We start from the raw sequence: 18,045 nt of genomic DNA on the forward strand, positions 1-18,045 counted from the left end.
TTATAGAAACTGATTATAAAATTAAACTATATATATTTATAATTATGAGAAATGTGATAAGTTTCTCAAATTTTAAATAAATCTTTGTTTGTTTGAGTGGGGTTTTTAAAGGAATGTTTACTCCAAGTATCAGAATATAATTTGGTCCAACTAGAGCAATTCACAGAATCCTACAGAGACAGCATAACCTATGAGAACTTGCTTCATAAATTTGTTCCAGCAAGACCAAAAGGCAAGATTGATTATCTGAGTTCCAGTTGTTTTAAATGCTCTTCACTAAATTTATTGTGATGTCTAAGTTATCTGTCTTTGTGTGTGTGTGTGTGTGTGTGTGTGTGTGTGTGTGTGTGTATGTGTAAAAGGCCAGTGGATGCTTGCTTGGTTGACTTATGAGGTAGTAAAACATGAAATAGTCAGTACATGTTTGACTTATTTCTAGCTGTACCTCTTCCTGTCTTCACTGTACCAAGTTTGAACATGATCAAAAGTGTTGTTGGCTAATTATAGTTGTATTTCATATGCTTAACTAAAACAGCTTGTTTAATTCACTCATGTTCCTCCTTTCCTTATGGACCACTTATATCTTCTTGTCCAGTATATACAGTTGTTCTTCCTTATATAGTTGATATTAGCTAGATGTGTCTATTTAAAGCTTAAGCTAATTAAAAATAATTGACATGAAACTTAGTGTCCTCTTACAATTTTCACATTTTACATTCTTAAATTTCATATCTGTGTAGACTATGTCCCTCACTTCAGAAAGTCTCATTGAACATCACTGGCATAGCTATTTCCTGTTTATTAACTTTGCCTTTCCTCCTGCCATATGCAAGATTCTTCCCTGTTCCATAGGCTGATTAAGTTTCAGTGATTCAATTACTCTGAAGTTTTCTGTAAGTCTCATTTCTACTGATTTCTATTTTCCTCGTACTTCTTAAATATAGTGTTTTTACCCTTCTCCACTGAACCTTGCCTGCCCTTTAATGTTATGCAAGCCTTTGGGTAGTCATTTATTCTGTTTATTTTGAATTTAAAACCATTCTTACAGTGAGGTAAAAATAGTGTCTTAAAGATTAAAAGAAAGAGTATTTGAATGATAGCTGCTCAGTTTTGATTCATAAGGATTTCTGTCCACCAAGTGGCCTGAAGACTAAAATTCTTAGTTTATTAGAATATTTGTTTTAAATATGATGTCTGTCTTCCACCTGAGAAATCACTTAGAAGGGTACATAAAAAGTTTTCAAAGTTTTTCTTCTTCTTGTGATAGCTCAGTCGTTTTTTAATGATAAGACCAAACTTTGCTCTCTATAAATCAGTTGGGATCGGTATAAGAGAAACTCATTATATTTTTAGTTTTGTTCAGGGAATAAAACTTTAAGGGAAGAAGTAAAAGAATTTTCCATTCTGTGTCATTATTGAACTACTTTAATGGGGGAAACCCTTTTTATACAAACTGTGTGTGAAAAAGTCTGCTAAGTAATGGCAAGTCCTGTATGATTTTGCACAAACGTACAATTGGTAAATCGACTTCAACCGTTTAGCTAGCTGTGGTGGCACAATATTGTCAAAGAACTCTGGAATGCTGAAGCAGGGGGACAGAAAATTATAGTGCAACCTAGGCAGTTTAGCAACTAAGCAAGAATGTCCTCAAAATAAAAATAGTATAATTGAAAAAGCAGAGAAGGTGGCTCAGTATGAAGGCCCAGTATTCAGTCTCCACTCATACAAATTCCTCCTGTCAATTTAGCACATGAATTTTAGAGAATTTGTATTTGCTGGAAAGAAAATGGCTTCAAAAATGAGTGACAGTTAAGAATTGATTCACCTTGAGAATTGCCACCTCCATTGTCAGCAGCATTCCACATTCCACATTCTTAAATGAAACTTAAAGTTCTTACCCTACATTAAATATCTCTCATAACTCTAGTTTTGCACTCCTATCATCCTTGACTTGGGGTCACAGCACTAGACCCAAAGGTCAAGATGCAATACCAATAATAGTCAGGAATCCAGGTGTCATGACTAATATCATTCTTTACTTCAGTCATTTCCCCAAAGTGGAACATCTCTGTGAACAGATTATCATCCCTCTGATTCCACTCACATTTGGCTTTCCTTCTCTCTACCTATACTCTCTAGAAGCTCTACACTTGCAGAATCCTTTTGTGATTTTTCTTGTAATAGTTCATGTTATCTTCTTAGAATAATCATGCCTATTACAAGAATTCTTTTTTATATAGCCTTTTTTTATTCGTCTTGGTGTATGTCTAAAATTGATGCTTTCAGGAAGCTTTTTTTCCTGGATTTACCTTTCTAACTTGTCTTTTCTAAAAGCACTTCTTTAAATTTTGTTTTGTGTGAGTTTGCTTTTCTTTTTACTGAGAACAGTCGTACTTTAACATGTGCACTCTACTCATTTAAATTTCTGAAAGACTTCTATATGCATATAAGGAGGTTCATAATTAAGATTATATGAGAGAGTATGTGCAGGTTGTGTATAAATGCTATATTATTTATGTAAGGAATTCAGCATCCATTCTCTGAGTATGTACCTATGACAGTGAAAGAGGGTATGAGATGCACTGGAGTATCAGTGCCACATAGATGGTGAGAAACAATTGTACGTAATGTTAAATTTTATAGTAGAAAATGTAATTTATATCAATGAAAATTAAAATGTACATAGGATTTAGGAGAAAAAAAAAGAGATACAAAATATAATTAGTTATTGAATACTAAATATTAAGAAATTACAGAAAATACAAAAGTAAGCAACATGTGGTCTCTTCCTTACCATATAAACTATCAAAACAAATTGTATTTGCAGATGAAATGCTATATACAATTTTTTCCTTGATGTTTGTTTGTTGGTGCCTGTGCCAAAATACATTATCATGGGAATGAGCTGCTTGCTCTGTTGCTCAAAGAAATAAAAAGATTATTAAAATAACACATGCTGCAGTATTTTATACTCCTATAATTCTGCTATGAAGAAAGACTACGTAACATTGTCAGGCAGTAGATGGAATTAGCAGTAGTGTGGCAAATGATATCTTAAATAAAAAATGCAAATATTTTGCAGAGCATGGCAATACAACCTACTGAACCTGAAAATTTATCCTTTATATTATTCAGTCCTTCATTTTATTTAAAGATTTTCTGATTGTCAACCTGGGTTTTATGATTAGAGCACAACACTAAATATAGACATACCTCTAAAAGCACTATGACTATCACAAACTTGGAGGCTTTTGGTATGGGAGAATATTAATTGTTTTTAACTACCCACATTTAAAATATTTAAATTCTTCTCTGTGTTTGCATTTACATAGGTTACATGGACTATATCACTCTACATACAACATCATTTCACCTAAAAACACACAAAACTTATCATTTTGCTTTCTGGTTTAGTTTCTATTGATATTTTTTCTTGCCTAATTCTTCTGGCATAGAACAGGTACAAAGTATTATATGGAGAAGAAATGATGAATGCCAAAACCCCTAAAGAAGCCACATATACACATAGACACTCACATAACCATTAGAAATACTGAATAAAATCAGTAATGTTACAGAATACAAAACCAACATTTAAAAATCAGCTTTATTTCTGTTTACCAACAAAGACACATTTAAAATTTAAAAATAATCCAATGTACAATAAAAGAATAAAATGCATGGGAGTAACCTTAACCAAGAAGATGAAATTCTTATACATTAAAAACTGTAAAACATAAATGAAGGAAGCTAAATAAAAGGGAAAACATCCTGTGACCATGGGAATCCTGGCACACTGCTTTCTCAAGTTATTGAAAATTGTTTTAATTCCTTCCAGTAATATATACTTGTCTAGTTGTTCACATTTTTATCAACATTTAGTAGTATTACTTGTGTTTAAGCAACTATGATAGATGTGAAGTTTTTTTTTTTACTTTCAGTTTTCGTTTGTTTTATAGGTAATGGTGTTAAATGTTATTGCATTGCTAATGTCTCATGTATAAATATTTTTATGAAATATCTTTTCAAATCTTATATATATTTTCATTACCTAATACTTTTTCATTTATTGATCATTGAGTTTTTGCATTTTGCAAAAACAAGTTGGCTTTTTTGTTAGAAAAGGTTTTGCCTTATATGTTATTTGTAAAATTATGTCATTAACAACAGATATTTTTAATTTTATTGTGTATGAATGAATCATTTTCACTGGATGATTCTTTTTATTTTGTATTTAAGAAATATTTGTCAGAGGTTTATGGTATAGCTCAGTGGTAGAATGTGTGATGGGTTTGTATGTGGTTTTGGGTTCACTTTTCAATACCACCATCTCCAACCCCAAAGAAGAAAATCTTTGCCAAACCTCTTTATTGAGGAATACACATACATTTCTCCAAACTTTGCATTCAAATGTTTTGTGTCTGTAAGTTTTGTATTTAGACAGTTGCTTTCACTCTTTGCTTTTGTTAAGTTTTTTTGTTGTTTGTTTGTTTCTTTGGTACAAGATCACACTATGCAGTTTAGGCTGGCTTTGAACTCACTATGTGACTCAGGCTGACCTCCCACTTGTGGCAGTCCTCCTGCCTCAGTCTCCTAATTACTGAATTACAAACATGCAGCACCATACCTGGTTTGTTCTTTCATTTTGTGAGTTTTAGAATTATTCCCCAAATTTCTGTATGTTTCATTTTTTTAGAATTATATTTGAACACATTAAAATCAATTTTTTTAAAGTATAGTTTCAATGTCACAAAATGATTTCACATTGAAAGTTTTTATAAATTGCTGTTTTATTAAATGAATAATATCACCTTTTCTCAAAGCAAAATAACTCAAATAAAATGTATTTTTTGTCTCTCAGGTAAGAGCATATGAATTCAACATTCAAGTTTATATTAATTCCTTCAGATCTTCAGAAATCTATACTGAGTATATATCCATGAAAAAGCCTTTGGTGCCAAAGATGGTTCCACTTATCCAGCCTTGTTTTGTTCAAGCTACTGGTATATAATATGAAATAGGCATCTCAATTTTAAGAAAATAAGAATATGACACTTTTCATGATTGGAAATGATATACAGTGAAATTTTAGTATGTTTTCTTTGTGACTAGAATTGTTCAGATTGAATGTTGATTAATAGAACAGATATATTTTCAGAGGAAAATATGAAAGAATAAAAACAGATCAATTTAGCACTTTATTGTATGATAATTTAAAATTATGACAAAATATGATTGATTTAAATAGAACAAGTCAAAAATGAAATACATCAATGACAATTATATGAAAATGTTTTGTCCCATAGGGAAGGATTACTGAATCCTTACATGCATATAAAGATTAACTATACTTGAAATTATAGTTTTTTATTGAATATTTATCTACTTTCCCCAGACATTCAGTATAAAACTGATGTGTTCTGTAAATCATAGTTTTAAAAAGATTTGCTTTGCCCTTTTGTCATATACACTACAATATTTTTCCTTGAAAAGGCAAGGCATTTTTATGTTAGTAGTTCTGAAATTAAGTTTTCATTAATTATAAAGCAGTGATGAATATCATATCAGTAATTATGCATTACAGCTACTATGAGAAGTCTTCTTAAAGTAACATGAAGTTATACAATTTATTTCACTCATCTAAATTCAGAATTAAGAATAGTATAGCTGGGATGTAACCATTAATTTAATCCTTTTTTAAAATTATTTTTAAAGTTTTTTTTTTGGGGGGGGAAGGGTCTACAGGGTGTTCAGGGTCTCACCACTAGGTCAGACTCAGTGATCCACCTGTTTGCAGCCTCCCAAGAGCTGAGATTATAGACACACACCACTTCGCCCAGTCTCAATTGCCATCTCAGTGTACCATGGGGTGGATCCTACATGATAGGCCCAGGGATCAAACCCCCAGCCCTTCCTACTGCTTGCAGGCACTTTAATCCACTGAGCTATTTGGCCAGCCTTTGTAACCATGAATTTAAATTTCTTTTTTATTTTATTTTAATATATATTCAGACATACCTGTCATCCCAGTTCTGTGGGAGGCCAAGGCAGGAATTTTGCAATGGCAAACTCAGCCTGGGCTACTTAGCAAGATCCTATCTCAAAATTTTCTAAAAATGGGAATGTTGATGTACCTTTGTGCCCCTCCATGACATAAAGTGAAAATAATTGCTATTTGACTTTGTTTTCTGAAATAATTCATTTCTCAATGGACCATTTAAATTTATTTTATGATAAAACCTATCTTTCCATTGGTGAGTTATAGCCTTGCTTTACAAATGAGAATGTCTTTCCAATCTAGAATTTTGGTAAGTGTATAAAGTTCTAGTTTCCTGCCATTTAAATTTTTTGAAGGTTCTTAATCATTTTTAATATTCCTTTACTTTATGACCTTTTGCTCTTGTGAAAAAAATAATTTCTCTAACTACATATTGATTTCTTTGACATCTTCTATTGGCAACATTGCCTCTATTTTGTTTGAATTAATTTTCTTTTACAACTCTGTGATTTTGAGCCATTACTTAAATTTCTATTGCCTCTTGTGTATTCATTCATGCTTATTAGAGATTCTCAAAATACAGCTTCAATATCAAACATTATATTATCTTCTGAGGAACAGGATACCAATGCATATTTCAATATGAGGGAGCGGGCTAATTTGAAATATTTGTTGTAAAGTTTTGAGCTTCTGGTGTTTCAGTTCCTCCATATAATGATCTCAAACATCCTACTAAGAGAATAACTTTTATTTGTTTAAAGTTCTCAAAATAGTGAAATAATATTCAAAAAACAATGCTGTAATTTTAAGGCATAACCAACATGTTATCATTTTTTGCTTATCTCCTATTGCTAATTTCCAAACAAGGAGGACATTTATAGGCCCTACTCTAAATATCTTCCACACGTTCTTTTCCAAGGTTTCTTATTATAGGTTGTAGGTATAACATATCATGAATATTATCTATAGGTCTCAGACTTATAGATAATGTCCCAGAGATGCTAATCTCATGCCAAAATGACCTTTAATTCCAGTTATATAATAAAAGCTTATGCAAAGTACATGGAATTTTAGAATCATCAATTGTTTAGTTCATTATGCTTATTTTCACCTCCATTAAAAATTCTGGTGTCTCAGAAATGTTTCACAAATATGTATGTTTGTCTCGAAAATATTGATAACCTCATTAATAGATTAGGCATTTTTATAGATATACCTATTCCTCTTTTTCCACTGAATAGCCATATTCTCTAAAAAATTCCTTGTTTCATCTAGAAAATAGTATGGAATATACAATTTATAGTTTCCCTGCTTTGCAATAATTTTCCTTGTTCATTCCTGGTTTTTGCATTATTTCAAATTTAGAATGCAAGTTAAATTTAATTCTACTTATTTTGTCTTAGTTTGATATTAAATTTTTTATATTTTATTATCTTCAATAATGACTTTCACATTTTATTTGTAATTTATTAAAATTATAATCACATAGAATGGGAATGGTGGCATGTGCCTATAATCCCAGCTCTTGGGAGGCTGTAAACAGGTGGATTACTGTGAGTCTGATTTAATTGTGAGACCCTGAACAGCCCAGAGACACCTCCATGAAAAGTACAAAAAAAGATAAAATCACAAAATGAAATTTTGTTTTTATGAAAACCAAACCATTTTAGATATATTTAAAAGTATAATTTTATTATCTGCCTGGAAATATACAAACAAGAAAATATTTGATTTTCTTATTTCATTCTGAAAATGATACTAAGAAGTTTCTATGAGGTTGTAACTATTAATATTTTTTTCATTATAATTGTTTTACTTTTCTTTCAAAGTGTTACACGCGCCATTGAGATTGTCCAAGACTACATTTGTATTTAATGTTCCTTTATTTGAATTGCAAGAAAATGATACGATCATAAAATTTGAGGTATGTATAGAAAATTGATATAATTTAAAATTCCTTTGTAACTGTGGTTTTGAGTAAATTGATTGATACAATTTAAAATTCCTTTTGTAACTGTGGTTTTGTTTGAGTAAATTGATTATTGAAAAATGAATGATGTGAATGACTATTCTATGGTATATGACTATGACTATTCTCCAAATATTTACCTTATTGGTAGCAAGAATGTTGATAATTTTAGAGAACTTTTATGTATATGTATCTGTGTGTATATGTATAACATGTGAATGCATGTGTAAATATGTATTACTTATAAGTAAAATTACTCAGTTTTTAAAATCTACAGACACAGAATACTATTTATCTCATATGTTCCAATATGTAGATTATACAATAATACTCAAATATTTCAATATAATTAAACACTCTCTTTATAAATGTGAATGCTCAGATTTAAATTAATATGAGACATATATATATATATATATATATATATATATATATGAAAATTCAGCAAGAGGCAATTATAAAATGTTCAGCCAGGGATTCAGCTAAGTGGCAGAGTGCTTGCCTTGCAGACATGAGGTCCTGAGCTCAATATCTTGTACAAAAAAAGTACAAAAATCCAGGTATGTAATAAATGTACTTTTATATTAATATATACCATTAAAACTGAGTATCTTCTTTTTTGGGCTCTGTCTAGAAGGCAAAGTAGATGCATGGATAAGAAAGAAGATGAAATATACATTACAGGAATTTGTATTTACACTGCTCCTTTCATGTTTCTTAATCATTTTTTAAAATTTATGTATTTGGTACAGGGTCTCACAGTGCAGCTTAGACTCGTAGTGATCCTCCTATGTCAGCCTCTCCAATGCTGGGTGGTTTCAGTGGCTGGAAATTGTTTCTTATAAGCTATTTCTGCTGGTTTTGAACCTCTTAAAATGTTAAAAAAAATTGTTATGGAAAATACATAATATTGAATCTATAAAATGTAGAATACCCTTGAATTTGCAGTTACAGGGCAGTGAAAGACGTCTTTTGAAGATAAGGGATTTTTTTGAGAATAAAATGTCAGTAAGACTTCTGCAGGGCTATAACCAAAATTTTAGGGAACTAAATTTCACATATCAAAAATATCTTCATAATGGGGCTGGGGAGATGGCTCAGTAGAATAAGTGCTTCCCTGGTAAGCACAAGGGCCTGAGTTCAATGCCCGGTTCCCCCCAAAAAAAACCTTCATAAATTTGAGATTATTTTACAAAATTAATATTTTCTTCAATTTGTGTTAGGAAAAAAGTCAGAAAATAGCACCCCTTCCGTTTTGTGCAGCAAAGGAGCAACATTGATTCCATGAAGATGAACATGTGACTTACGTGTATTTCTTTTATTTCCTATGATATTTACAGTCATAGAAGACATATAATACAGAGAAAACTTCCTTGTTTATGAAGTATAATTAAAAGTACTTATATGTAGCATGTCATATATAAAATGATAAGTGTGTAATATATATGTGAAAGTTAAATGGATAGAATAGTGTCAAAATGGAAGAAAGAGGGGTTGGGCAGATTGCTCAGTGGAATAAGTGCTTCCCAGCAAGCGCAAGGGCCTGAGTTCAATCCCCAGTTCTGCCAAAACAAAAACAAAAACAAAAGGAAGAAAGACAAATGGAAGTTTCTTAGTGGATAAAGTAGTATGTAAAGTTGACAGAAAAAGAACTAGAGATACATATTGCTTAAAATTATCATGTGGCTAACTGAAGATCTACAATATAAATATCTAAATGTTGGTGAGTAGTGGAGGTATGGCATTGTTTAGAGTCTTCATCTTTCTTAACGGGCAGTTAATATCTGAAGCTAATACTCATGAAATAGCCTCATAACAGAGAGAATAATGGCTCCGAATCCATTAACTTGTAGTTCAAGAGTTTATTTTGTAATGTGGTTACTAGTAAGGGTCTTGATAATGGGGATACTGTCTTGGCTTTTCCAGATGGTCCAAATGTGACCCTGAGGGGTGAAAAATAGAAAATGCTTCCTAACTTTGGTCAGAGGGAGATGTGATAATAGACAGATAAGATTCTTTGCTGCCATTGAAGAGAGATGAAAACAACCAACCAAAGGATATAGCTGTCCTCTAATAATTTTAAAAAGCAATTAAAAGGATTTTTCAGAAAGGAGCATAGTTTCTACCAACATCTTGATCTTAATCAAGAGATATCTGTTGAACATTTAATCTCCATGACTTTAATATAATAATTTATGCTACTAGAAGCCACTGTTTTTGGCAATATGTTGTGACTGCAATAAAACAATGCAAACTATTTCAGCATAACATTTAGAATACAAATACTATATGGTTGGCGAGATTGTTCAGCAGTCTAAAGCAACAGCCTGGCAAGATGGCTCAGCGGTGTAAAGCACCTGCTTAGGCAAGCTTAGGCAAAGTGCAGGGACTGCAGTTCAATCCCCAGCACATGCCACTCCAGCCCTGCCCCCAGGGTGGGCTGAGCCGGTCATAAAAAGATAGTATAGATAAAAAATTCAAATCAGAATTGGCTAAAACCAGTTTCTCCACGAAAGCAAATCTGTTGATAACAAGGCATCGTAGAAAGTCAACACATTTATAAGCATTTTGGAATGTTTTGTATAAGCTCTGTGCTTGGATCGTTTTCTTAAAGAATGTTGAGATAACATTACATTGTTGTGTATTTATCTATGCGTAACTATAAGCAATGTTCTCAGTATTATGTGATATAATGTAGGTAGCTTTTATTTGTTTCCAGTGCTTCATATCAAACAGGGTAAGATATCATATAACATTTTTAGAATGGCTTAAATGAGGTATTCAAATAATAGTACAACTTTGTGCCCAACTTCAGTATTGAATGATTTAAATTACTTTAAAATCTGTAAATTAAATTTTAAGGTAGGGAATGCTAATATTAGAATTTGATGCTTAAGTACTTAAAGGCATACAGAGTAACATTTGTTCCCTGTTATAACTTGTGTATTTTGAATCAATTATAATTTAGTCAGAAATAAAATATATTATTTTATTGTAGTGAGAATTAGATATAATTTTCCTTACCCTTTAATTTTTTGAAGAATAAAATAAATTTTATCAATAATCAACAATACTACTGCAATAGTAAGTTGCATTGAAAAGACAGTTCTATGTTCAAGTCATGCCCATAACTCTAGGCTGGTTTTTTTTTTTTTTTTTCTTTCAGAACTCAGGATTGAACTCAGGCCCTTGCGCTTGCCAGGGAAGCACTTTTTCCACTGAGACATCTTCTCGTCCCCTCCCAGTTTGTTAAAATATTACTTAAATAGATCAGATTAGAGAAAGTAAAAAAATCTCAGAAACATTCAATCATTTCATCTTGGGCAAGAGGACAATGCATATGATTTGGAGGGAAAGATTATACTCTTTATTAAATAGTGCTGAGAAAATTGGTTACCCACATGGAGAAGGATGAGTCTAGACCCATATATCTCACTATATACTAAACTTAAATCAAAATGGATCAAATATATAAATGTCCAAATGCAAACGTTTAATCTAATTGAAGAATGAAGAAAAAAATAAGTAAAACACTTGGAGACACAGGCAAGAACTTTCTGAAAAGAACCCTAGTGAAGTAAGAAATAATGCTGATAATCAACAAATGTGATCATGCTAAATTAAAAAGCTCTGTCACAGTAAAAGACACATACAGCACAGTGAAGAGACAACCTACAGAATGGAAAAATAAAAAGTCAGTGTAGCTATTCATTGGAGAGAGGAAAAGTGATCAAAATTTGATGAAAAATTTGACCACCTCAAATAAAGAATCCAATCAAAAAGCAGGCATGTGAAATGAGACACATTTTGGAAGAAGTACAAATGGCCAATAAACACATGAAGAAATCTTCTGTATTACTGGTCATTAAAGAACTGCAAATTAAGCCAGCGGGCCAAATAGCTCAGCAGATTAAAGCACCTGTAAGCAGGTGCAGGAGCCGGGGGTTCAATCCCTGGGCCTGCCATGCTGGCCCCACCCCTGGGGCATCCTGAGATAGCAATTGAGACTGGGTGTGGTGGAATGCACCTGTAATCCCAGCTCTTGTGAGGCTGTAAACAGGTGGATCACTATGAGTATGATCTAGTAGTGAGACACTGAACACTCTGTAAACCCTTCCCTAAAAATATGAAAAAATTCAAAAAAATGAAATTAAAACTACACTGAGATAACATCTTATCCCCAAAATTTAAGTATCATCAAAAAATCAAATAATAACAAATGCTGGCAGAGATATGTGTGTTGGGGGGGCCGACTTCTCTGTTGTTAGTGGAATGTAAACTAATACAACACTATGGAAATCAATGTGGTGATTCCTCAAACAGTGAAAAATAAGGCCAGGGAGATAGCTCAGTGGAATAAGAGCTTGCCTGGCAAGTGCAAGGTCCAGAGTTTTATCCCTGATGCCACCAATAAATAAATAAAATAAAAAAACTTACAGTCCTAAGGAAATCAGTCCTAAAAATATAAATAAAGCTTGATCCTGCTATCCCCCTTCTCGGTATCTTACTAAAATAGTTGAAATCATTGTATTGTAGGAATATATGAATATTCATGTTTATAGCAGCACAATTTATTGTAACTAGTTATTGGAAGCAGTGTACATGTTCATGAACTGATGAATGGATAGGGCCAGGGAGATAGCTCAGTGGAATTCATGTTTTCCTGGTAAGCACAAGGTCCTGAGTTTGATTCCTGGTACTGGAAAAAAAACAAAAAACAGATGAGTGGATAAAGAAAATGTGATATTTGTTCACTGTGCAGTACTACCTTGCCATAAATAAAGATAAACTTATGGTATTAGTGGGGAAATGGATGCAAATTGAGGTCATACTGCTAAATGAAATGAGTCAGGCACACAAGAGTAAACTACATAGTTTCCCATATAAAAATATATACACATTTGTGTATACATACACATATATATTTAGAACAAAATAGAAGATTGATAAGTATGGAGAAGTTCAGATAACACACAAATTGTCTATTCTGTTTTTTTCAAAAATGTTTTAATATAATTGCTAACTTGGTTCCTTTATATTGCCAGTTTATTTTGCCCATTTAAAAGATTATTTTTCCATGAGTAAAAGTAACATTATGCCCAATTCTAAGGATTGTAACCCATAGTATCTTACTTGCTTTTCTTCTCTTAATTATTTCTATGAAATTTTGTTCTATTCTTTCATAGAAATGAGAAAATTTTTATATCTTCTTTATTAATCTGTGCTCATATTAAAATAAAAAGATAAAACTTTAGAGACAGTATATTGAGTTTCTATATACATTTCACTTAAATTTTTCTAATGTTATCACCATATACAAACATAGAATCATTTCCAAGTTTAACAATATGGCACAATAATAAGTAGAAGGTGAAACTTTATTTGGAATTCAACTTTTTCTCACTAACGTTCTTTCAGTTTCTCAGAGTCAACAAAACAGGCTGCCACATTCCATTTATTTAGTTTTTTTCTGAAAACTGATACACTTTTAATCTTCTTAATATTTTATGACCTTTACAGTTTTAAAGACCTCTCTCTCTCTCCCTCACTCCCCCACCACTCTCTCTCTGGCATTATTTTCCAGAATGTTCAAAAAGTTTATCTTGTATTTTTTACCTGGCTAAAATAAGTTATTATTTTTAATGCATTTTTGTGGAAAATGTCATAGAGGTGAAATGTCATTTATATTACATCATATGAACAATGTACATGATAGCAAAATGACAATGACACATCAGTCGGAATATCTGCTGGGTTTCTGCCCTGTAAAGTTATTATGTTTCCCTTTCTACAACATGTACTTTGATAATGAGTGGTCAATTTGAATGCACACTGAAGGAACAAAAGATTTTAGAAGGGACACTTCCATATATTTTACTTAGAATATTTCTGTAAGAAAAAACATTCCTCTCCAGTTTTTATTACCTAACGCTTCAGTGTGCACTCACATATAAATATTTTTATATATCATTACAATCTCGTATTTCATTAGTTTTTGTTGCAAAAATTGTTTTTGGTTTGACCATAACGGGAATTTTACATTCACTTTTTTATATGCTTCCCTCATTGCAATTGCTGGCATTCTTATTTATGTCACTATCAAATATTCCATGCTCACCTTGAATTTTAGTTGCTCTGGTTATAGAAGCATGAATTTCTCTAAGGAACTCTAGTTCCTTTCATGGTAGGGTAATATTTAGAAATCAGTATCTGATTTATGGGGAAGCCAGAGAGCTCAGTGGACTAAAGCTCCTGCTTAGGCAGAGTACAGTGCCTGGGGTTTGATCCCTAGTGTGCCTTTCCATCCCTGCCAATTGGGTGTGCTGAGAAGGCAATTGAGACTTGGCATAGTGGCACACATCTGTAATCCCAGTGCTTGGGAGGCTGAAAACAGGAGGATCAGTACAAGTCCTATCTAAGTAGTGAAACCCTGTAGACCTTGTACTAAATACATTTTTAAAAATCTGATTGTTCTTGAGATGTAAAAGGCACACGGTGCTATTAGCAAATAGAGCCAGGAAAAATTTATAGAAATGCTAAGCCATGTACACACATTTACAAATTCATATACTCTCTCTAATTCTGTCTTTCTGGCTCTCATTTTCTGTGTCTACCCAAATATCAGTTAAAACTGGTATCTCTAATTCAATACTACAAAATAACTTTTGCAGTATACAGATCTCCCAGTTTTGTAAAAGACATAGAATAATATCTCATTTACTTCTGTGCATGCCGAATAGTATAAATTACACACAAAAAAATTTCTATGTGATCATTTTGTAGCCAAACCTTTTCTATTAACATGAGGTGACTTTATTTTAACCCTTAAACTTTTGCATTTCCATAATCACAGGTGAGTTTAGTTATGTAGTCACTTGGATCTGACATAAGTTTATTTTAAAAAAAATTTTATTTTTTTGGACAGTACAAGTTAGAATTAAAACAAAAAAATTAGAAGTGATAAAAATTTTCTTTCACAGTATTTGTTGTAATGCATAGTGTTTTCTTCCAATCAGTTATTCATATCACCAGAAAAACTCATTTAAAATTGGAAAAAAATGTACAAGAAACTACGAAAAGAAAAAGTACAAACAATTGAAAAAACAAATGAATCAAATTAAAGCATTAACGGCTTTCCATAAATCAGCAGGAATGCACAGTACAGTTGTCAAAAAAAATCTTGCTTGCACACGCAGATATTTCTTTCCCTCGTTCCCTCTTCTGTCCTTCTCCTCAACTCAGTAACACTCTCCTTTTGAATTATATACTTAAGATTTCATTTTTCTCTTTCAATTTCTCACAGTAAGGAGACAATATGATGTGTGCACATGCAGATCTAATTTATGTCACTTGAGTATGTTCTCTATTTGCATCCACTTACCAAGAAACTCAAATTTTCCCAATGATCGGCACTCCAGCACCAATGATGTTGAACATTATTCACATATTTGAGGTGTCCTGTTTTATACCTGAATAATACTCCATTGTGTAAAAATACCACACCTTCCTTATCCATTCTTCAGTTGATGGGCATGTGGGCTTTATACAGGATTTAGCTATTAAAAAATGTTGTGCTGTAAACATGGGAGCACATATATTGCTCTGGTATAAGGTTTTCAGTTCTTCTGCAAAAATACCTAGGAGGGGAATAACTGGCTTTAATGGGATCTCTAATCCTAGCTTTGGAAGAAATCTCCACACTACTTCTACAGTGGTTGTACCAGTCTGCACGCCCACCAACAGTGCAGAAGGGTTCCTTTTTCTCCACATCCACTCCAGTGTTTGTTATTTGTTGACTTCTTGATATTAGACATTCTTTCTGGGGTGAGATGGAATCTCAGTGTTGTCTCAATTTGCATTGCACAAGTGGCCAATGATGCTGAACATTTTTTCAAATATTTACTTGCCATTTGTACTTCTTCCTCTGAGATGTGTCTATTCCTTTCAGATGCCCATTTTTGCATTGGGTCTTTGAATTTGGGGGGCCGGATTTTTTAATTCTTTGTATGTTCTAGATATAAGGCCTTTGTTTGAGGGGCAGTCAGCTATTGTTTTTCCCAATTTGTTGGTTTTATTTTCACTCTGCTGGAGATTTGCTTTGAAGTGCAGAAACTTTTCAAAAAGATGAGATCCCAGTTGTTGATTCTTTGAAGAATTTCCAGTGCAGTTTGGTGTTTGTTCGTGAACTCTCTACCTAATGCTATGCCTTCAAGATTTCTACCTCCATAAGATTTAATGTTTCTGTTTTAATATTTAAATATTTGATCCAGTTTATCTGTCGCTTTGTGCATGGTAATAGGCATGTGTCTAGTTTTAGGCTTTGGCATGTGGAAAGCCATTTTTTCCAGCACCATTTATTGAAGAGTCTTACCTTTTTTCCAGTGAGCCTGTTTGGCCCCTTTATCAAAGATAATAAGGCTGCATGTGTTTGCAGATGTGTCTTCATTGTCTAATCTGTTCTCCTGTTCTTTAGGTCTCTCTCCATGCTGATTTTATCACAGTAGCTTTATAGTATAATTTTAGGTCAGGGATTATGATACCTCCTGCCTTTCCTTTGATTCCCAGAATTCCTTTTGAAATTCTGGGTCTCTTTTCATTCCAACTGAATTTGCAGAAAGATTTTTGTAACTCTGAGGTACACTAAATTTATTTTAATCAGGATTCCATTGAACCTGTATAGCAATTTTTGGTATGGCCATTTTGACAATGGTGGTTCTTCCTATCCAGGATCAAGGAATATTTTTTTCCATTTTCTCAAATCATGTTCAGTGACTTTTATTTGTTCTTTTTTTTTTATTTATGTATTTGTTACAGCATCTCACTACACAGCTTGAACTCATAGTGATGCTCCTGGTTTCAGCCTCCTCATGGCTGGGAGTACAAGCACGTGCCACCGCACCCAGACTCAGTCCCCACATCAGCACACACCAGGGACATGGCCAGCACAGCATGCTGGGGATCAAACCTTGGTTCCTGCCCTTGCCAAAGCAGGCACTTAGTCTGCTGAGCTATCTTGCTGGCTCTTCAATGTCTTTTCTAAAAATAACATAATTTTCACTGTATAAATATTTTACATCCTAGGGGGCCAGGGAGATGGCTCAGTGGAATAAGCACTTACCTGGCAAGTGCAAGGGCCTGAGTTCAATCCCTGGTTCCGGAAAAAAAAAATTGGGGCTGGGGAGATGGCTCAGTGGAATAAGCGCTTCCCTGGCAAGCACAAGGGCCTGAGTTCAATCCCCGGTTCCGCAATAAATAAATAAATAAATAAAAATAAAAAATAAAATAAAAAATATTTTACATCCTTTGTGAGATTCTTAACTATATAATTTTTTGGATGTTATTTTGAAAGGTGTAGTTTTCCTAATTTCTCTCTCAGTGTATTCATTTTTTGTGTACACAATTGATACTGATTTCTGAGTATTGACATTATATCCTTTTAGACTGCACAATTTGGTGATTAAATCTACAACACTTGGTGGGGTATTTGGGGTCCTCTGTGTGTAGTATCATCTCTTCTGCAAATAATGATACTTTAATTTCTTTTTTTCAATACTTATTCCTCTTTTTCTCTCTCTTTTGCAATTGCCTTATCTAATATGTCCAGAATTGTATTTAATATGAGTGTAGAGAGTAGGTATCCTTGTCTTGTTCCTGATTTTAAAGTGAGCACCTTCAGTTTTTGCCCATTTACAATGATGTTGGCTGTTGGTTTTTCATAGGTGGCTTTTATCACGTTGAGATATGTGTTCTTTTTTTCAGTGTTTTTTTATCATCATTGAGCATTAGAATTTCTTAAAAGCTTTTTCTGCATCTATTGAGATGATCATGTAGTTTTTGTTCTTGGTTCTATTTTTTTTTTTTGTTTTTTCAAAGTTTTATTGATAAACAGATAGCAATGAGACAGTTTCAAATCCAATAGGAAGTACAGTTTCAACAAATAATACACTACATATATTCTTCTTAGTGGTTAATTGCTGTACACGAAGTGGACTTGTGAAGCTATTTACAAACACCATTAGAACAAATTATTCTATTCATTAAGAGAATGCAACTATATATCTATCCTAACCACTTGGAA

At 32.7% G+C, this 18,045-nt stretch overlaps 1 protein-coding gene across 1 annotated transcript in view; it reads left to right on the top strand.

The window, feature by feature from the left end:
- The window catches only part of Cfap47 (cilia and flagella associated protein 47), a 529,200-nt gene that overhangs the window by 103,785 nt on the left and 407,370 nt on the right, over positions 1-18,045 (top strand). Inside the window, exons 22-23 of the mRNA XM_023707817.1 lie at positions 4,862-5,003; positions 7,828-7,922. Coding sequence (XP_023563585.1) covers positions 4,862-5,003; positions 7,828-7,922 — 237 coding nt within the window. The remainder of the gene's footprint in view (positions 1-4,861; positions 5,004-7,827; positions 7,923-18,045) is intronic.

Source organism: Octodon degus, unplaced genomic scaffold, assembly GCF_000260255.1.
Source record: "Octodon degus isolate 3935 unplaced genomic scaffold, OctDeg1.0 scaffold00313, whole genome shotgun sequence".
NCBI lineage: Eukaryota > Metazoa > Chordata > Mammalia > Rodentia > Octodontidae > Octodon > Octodon degus.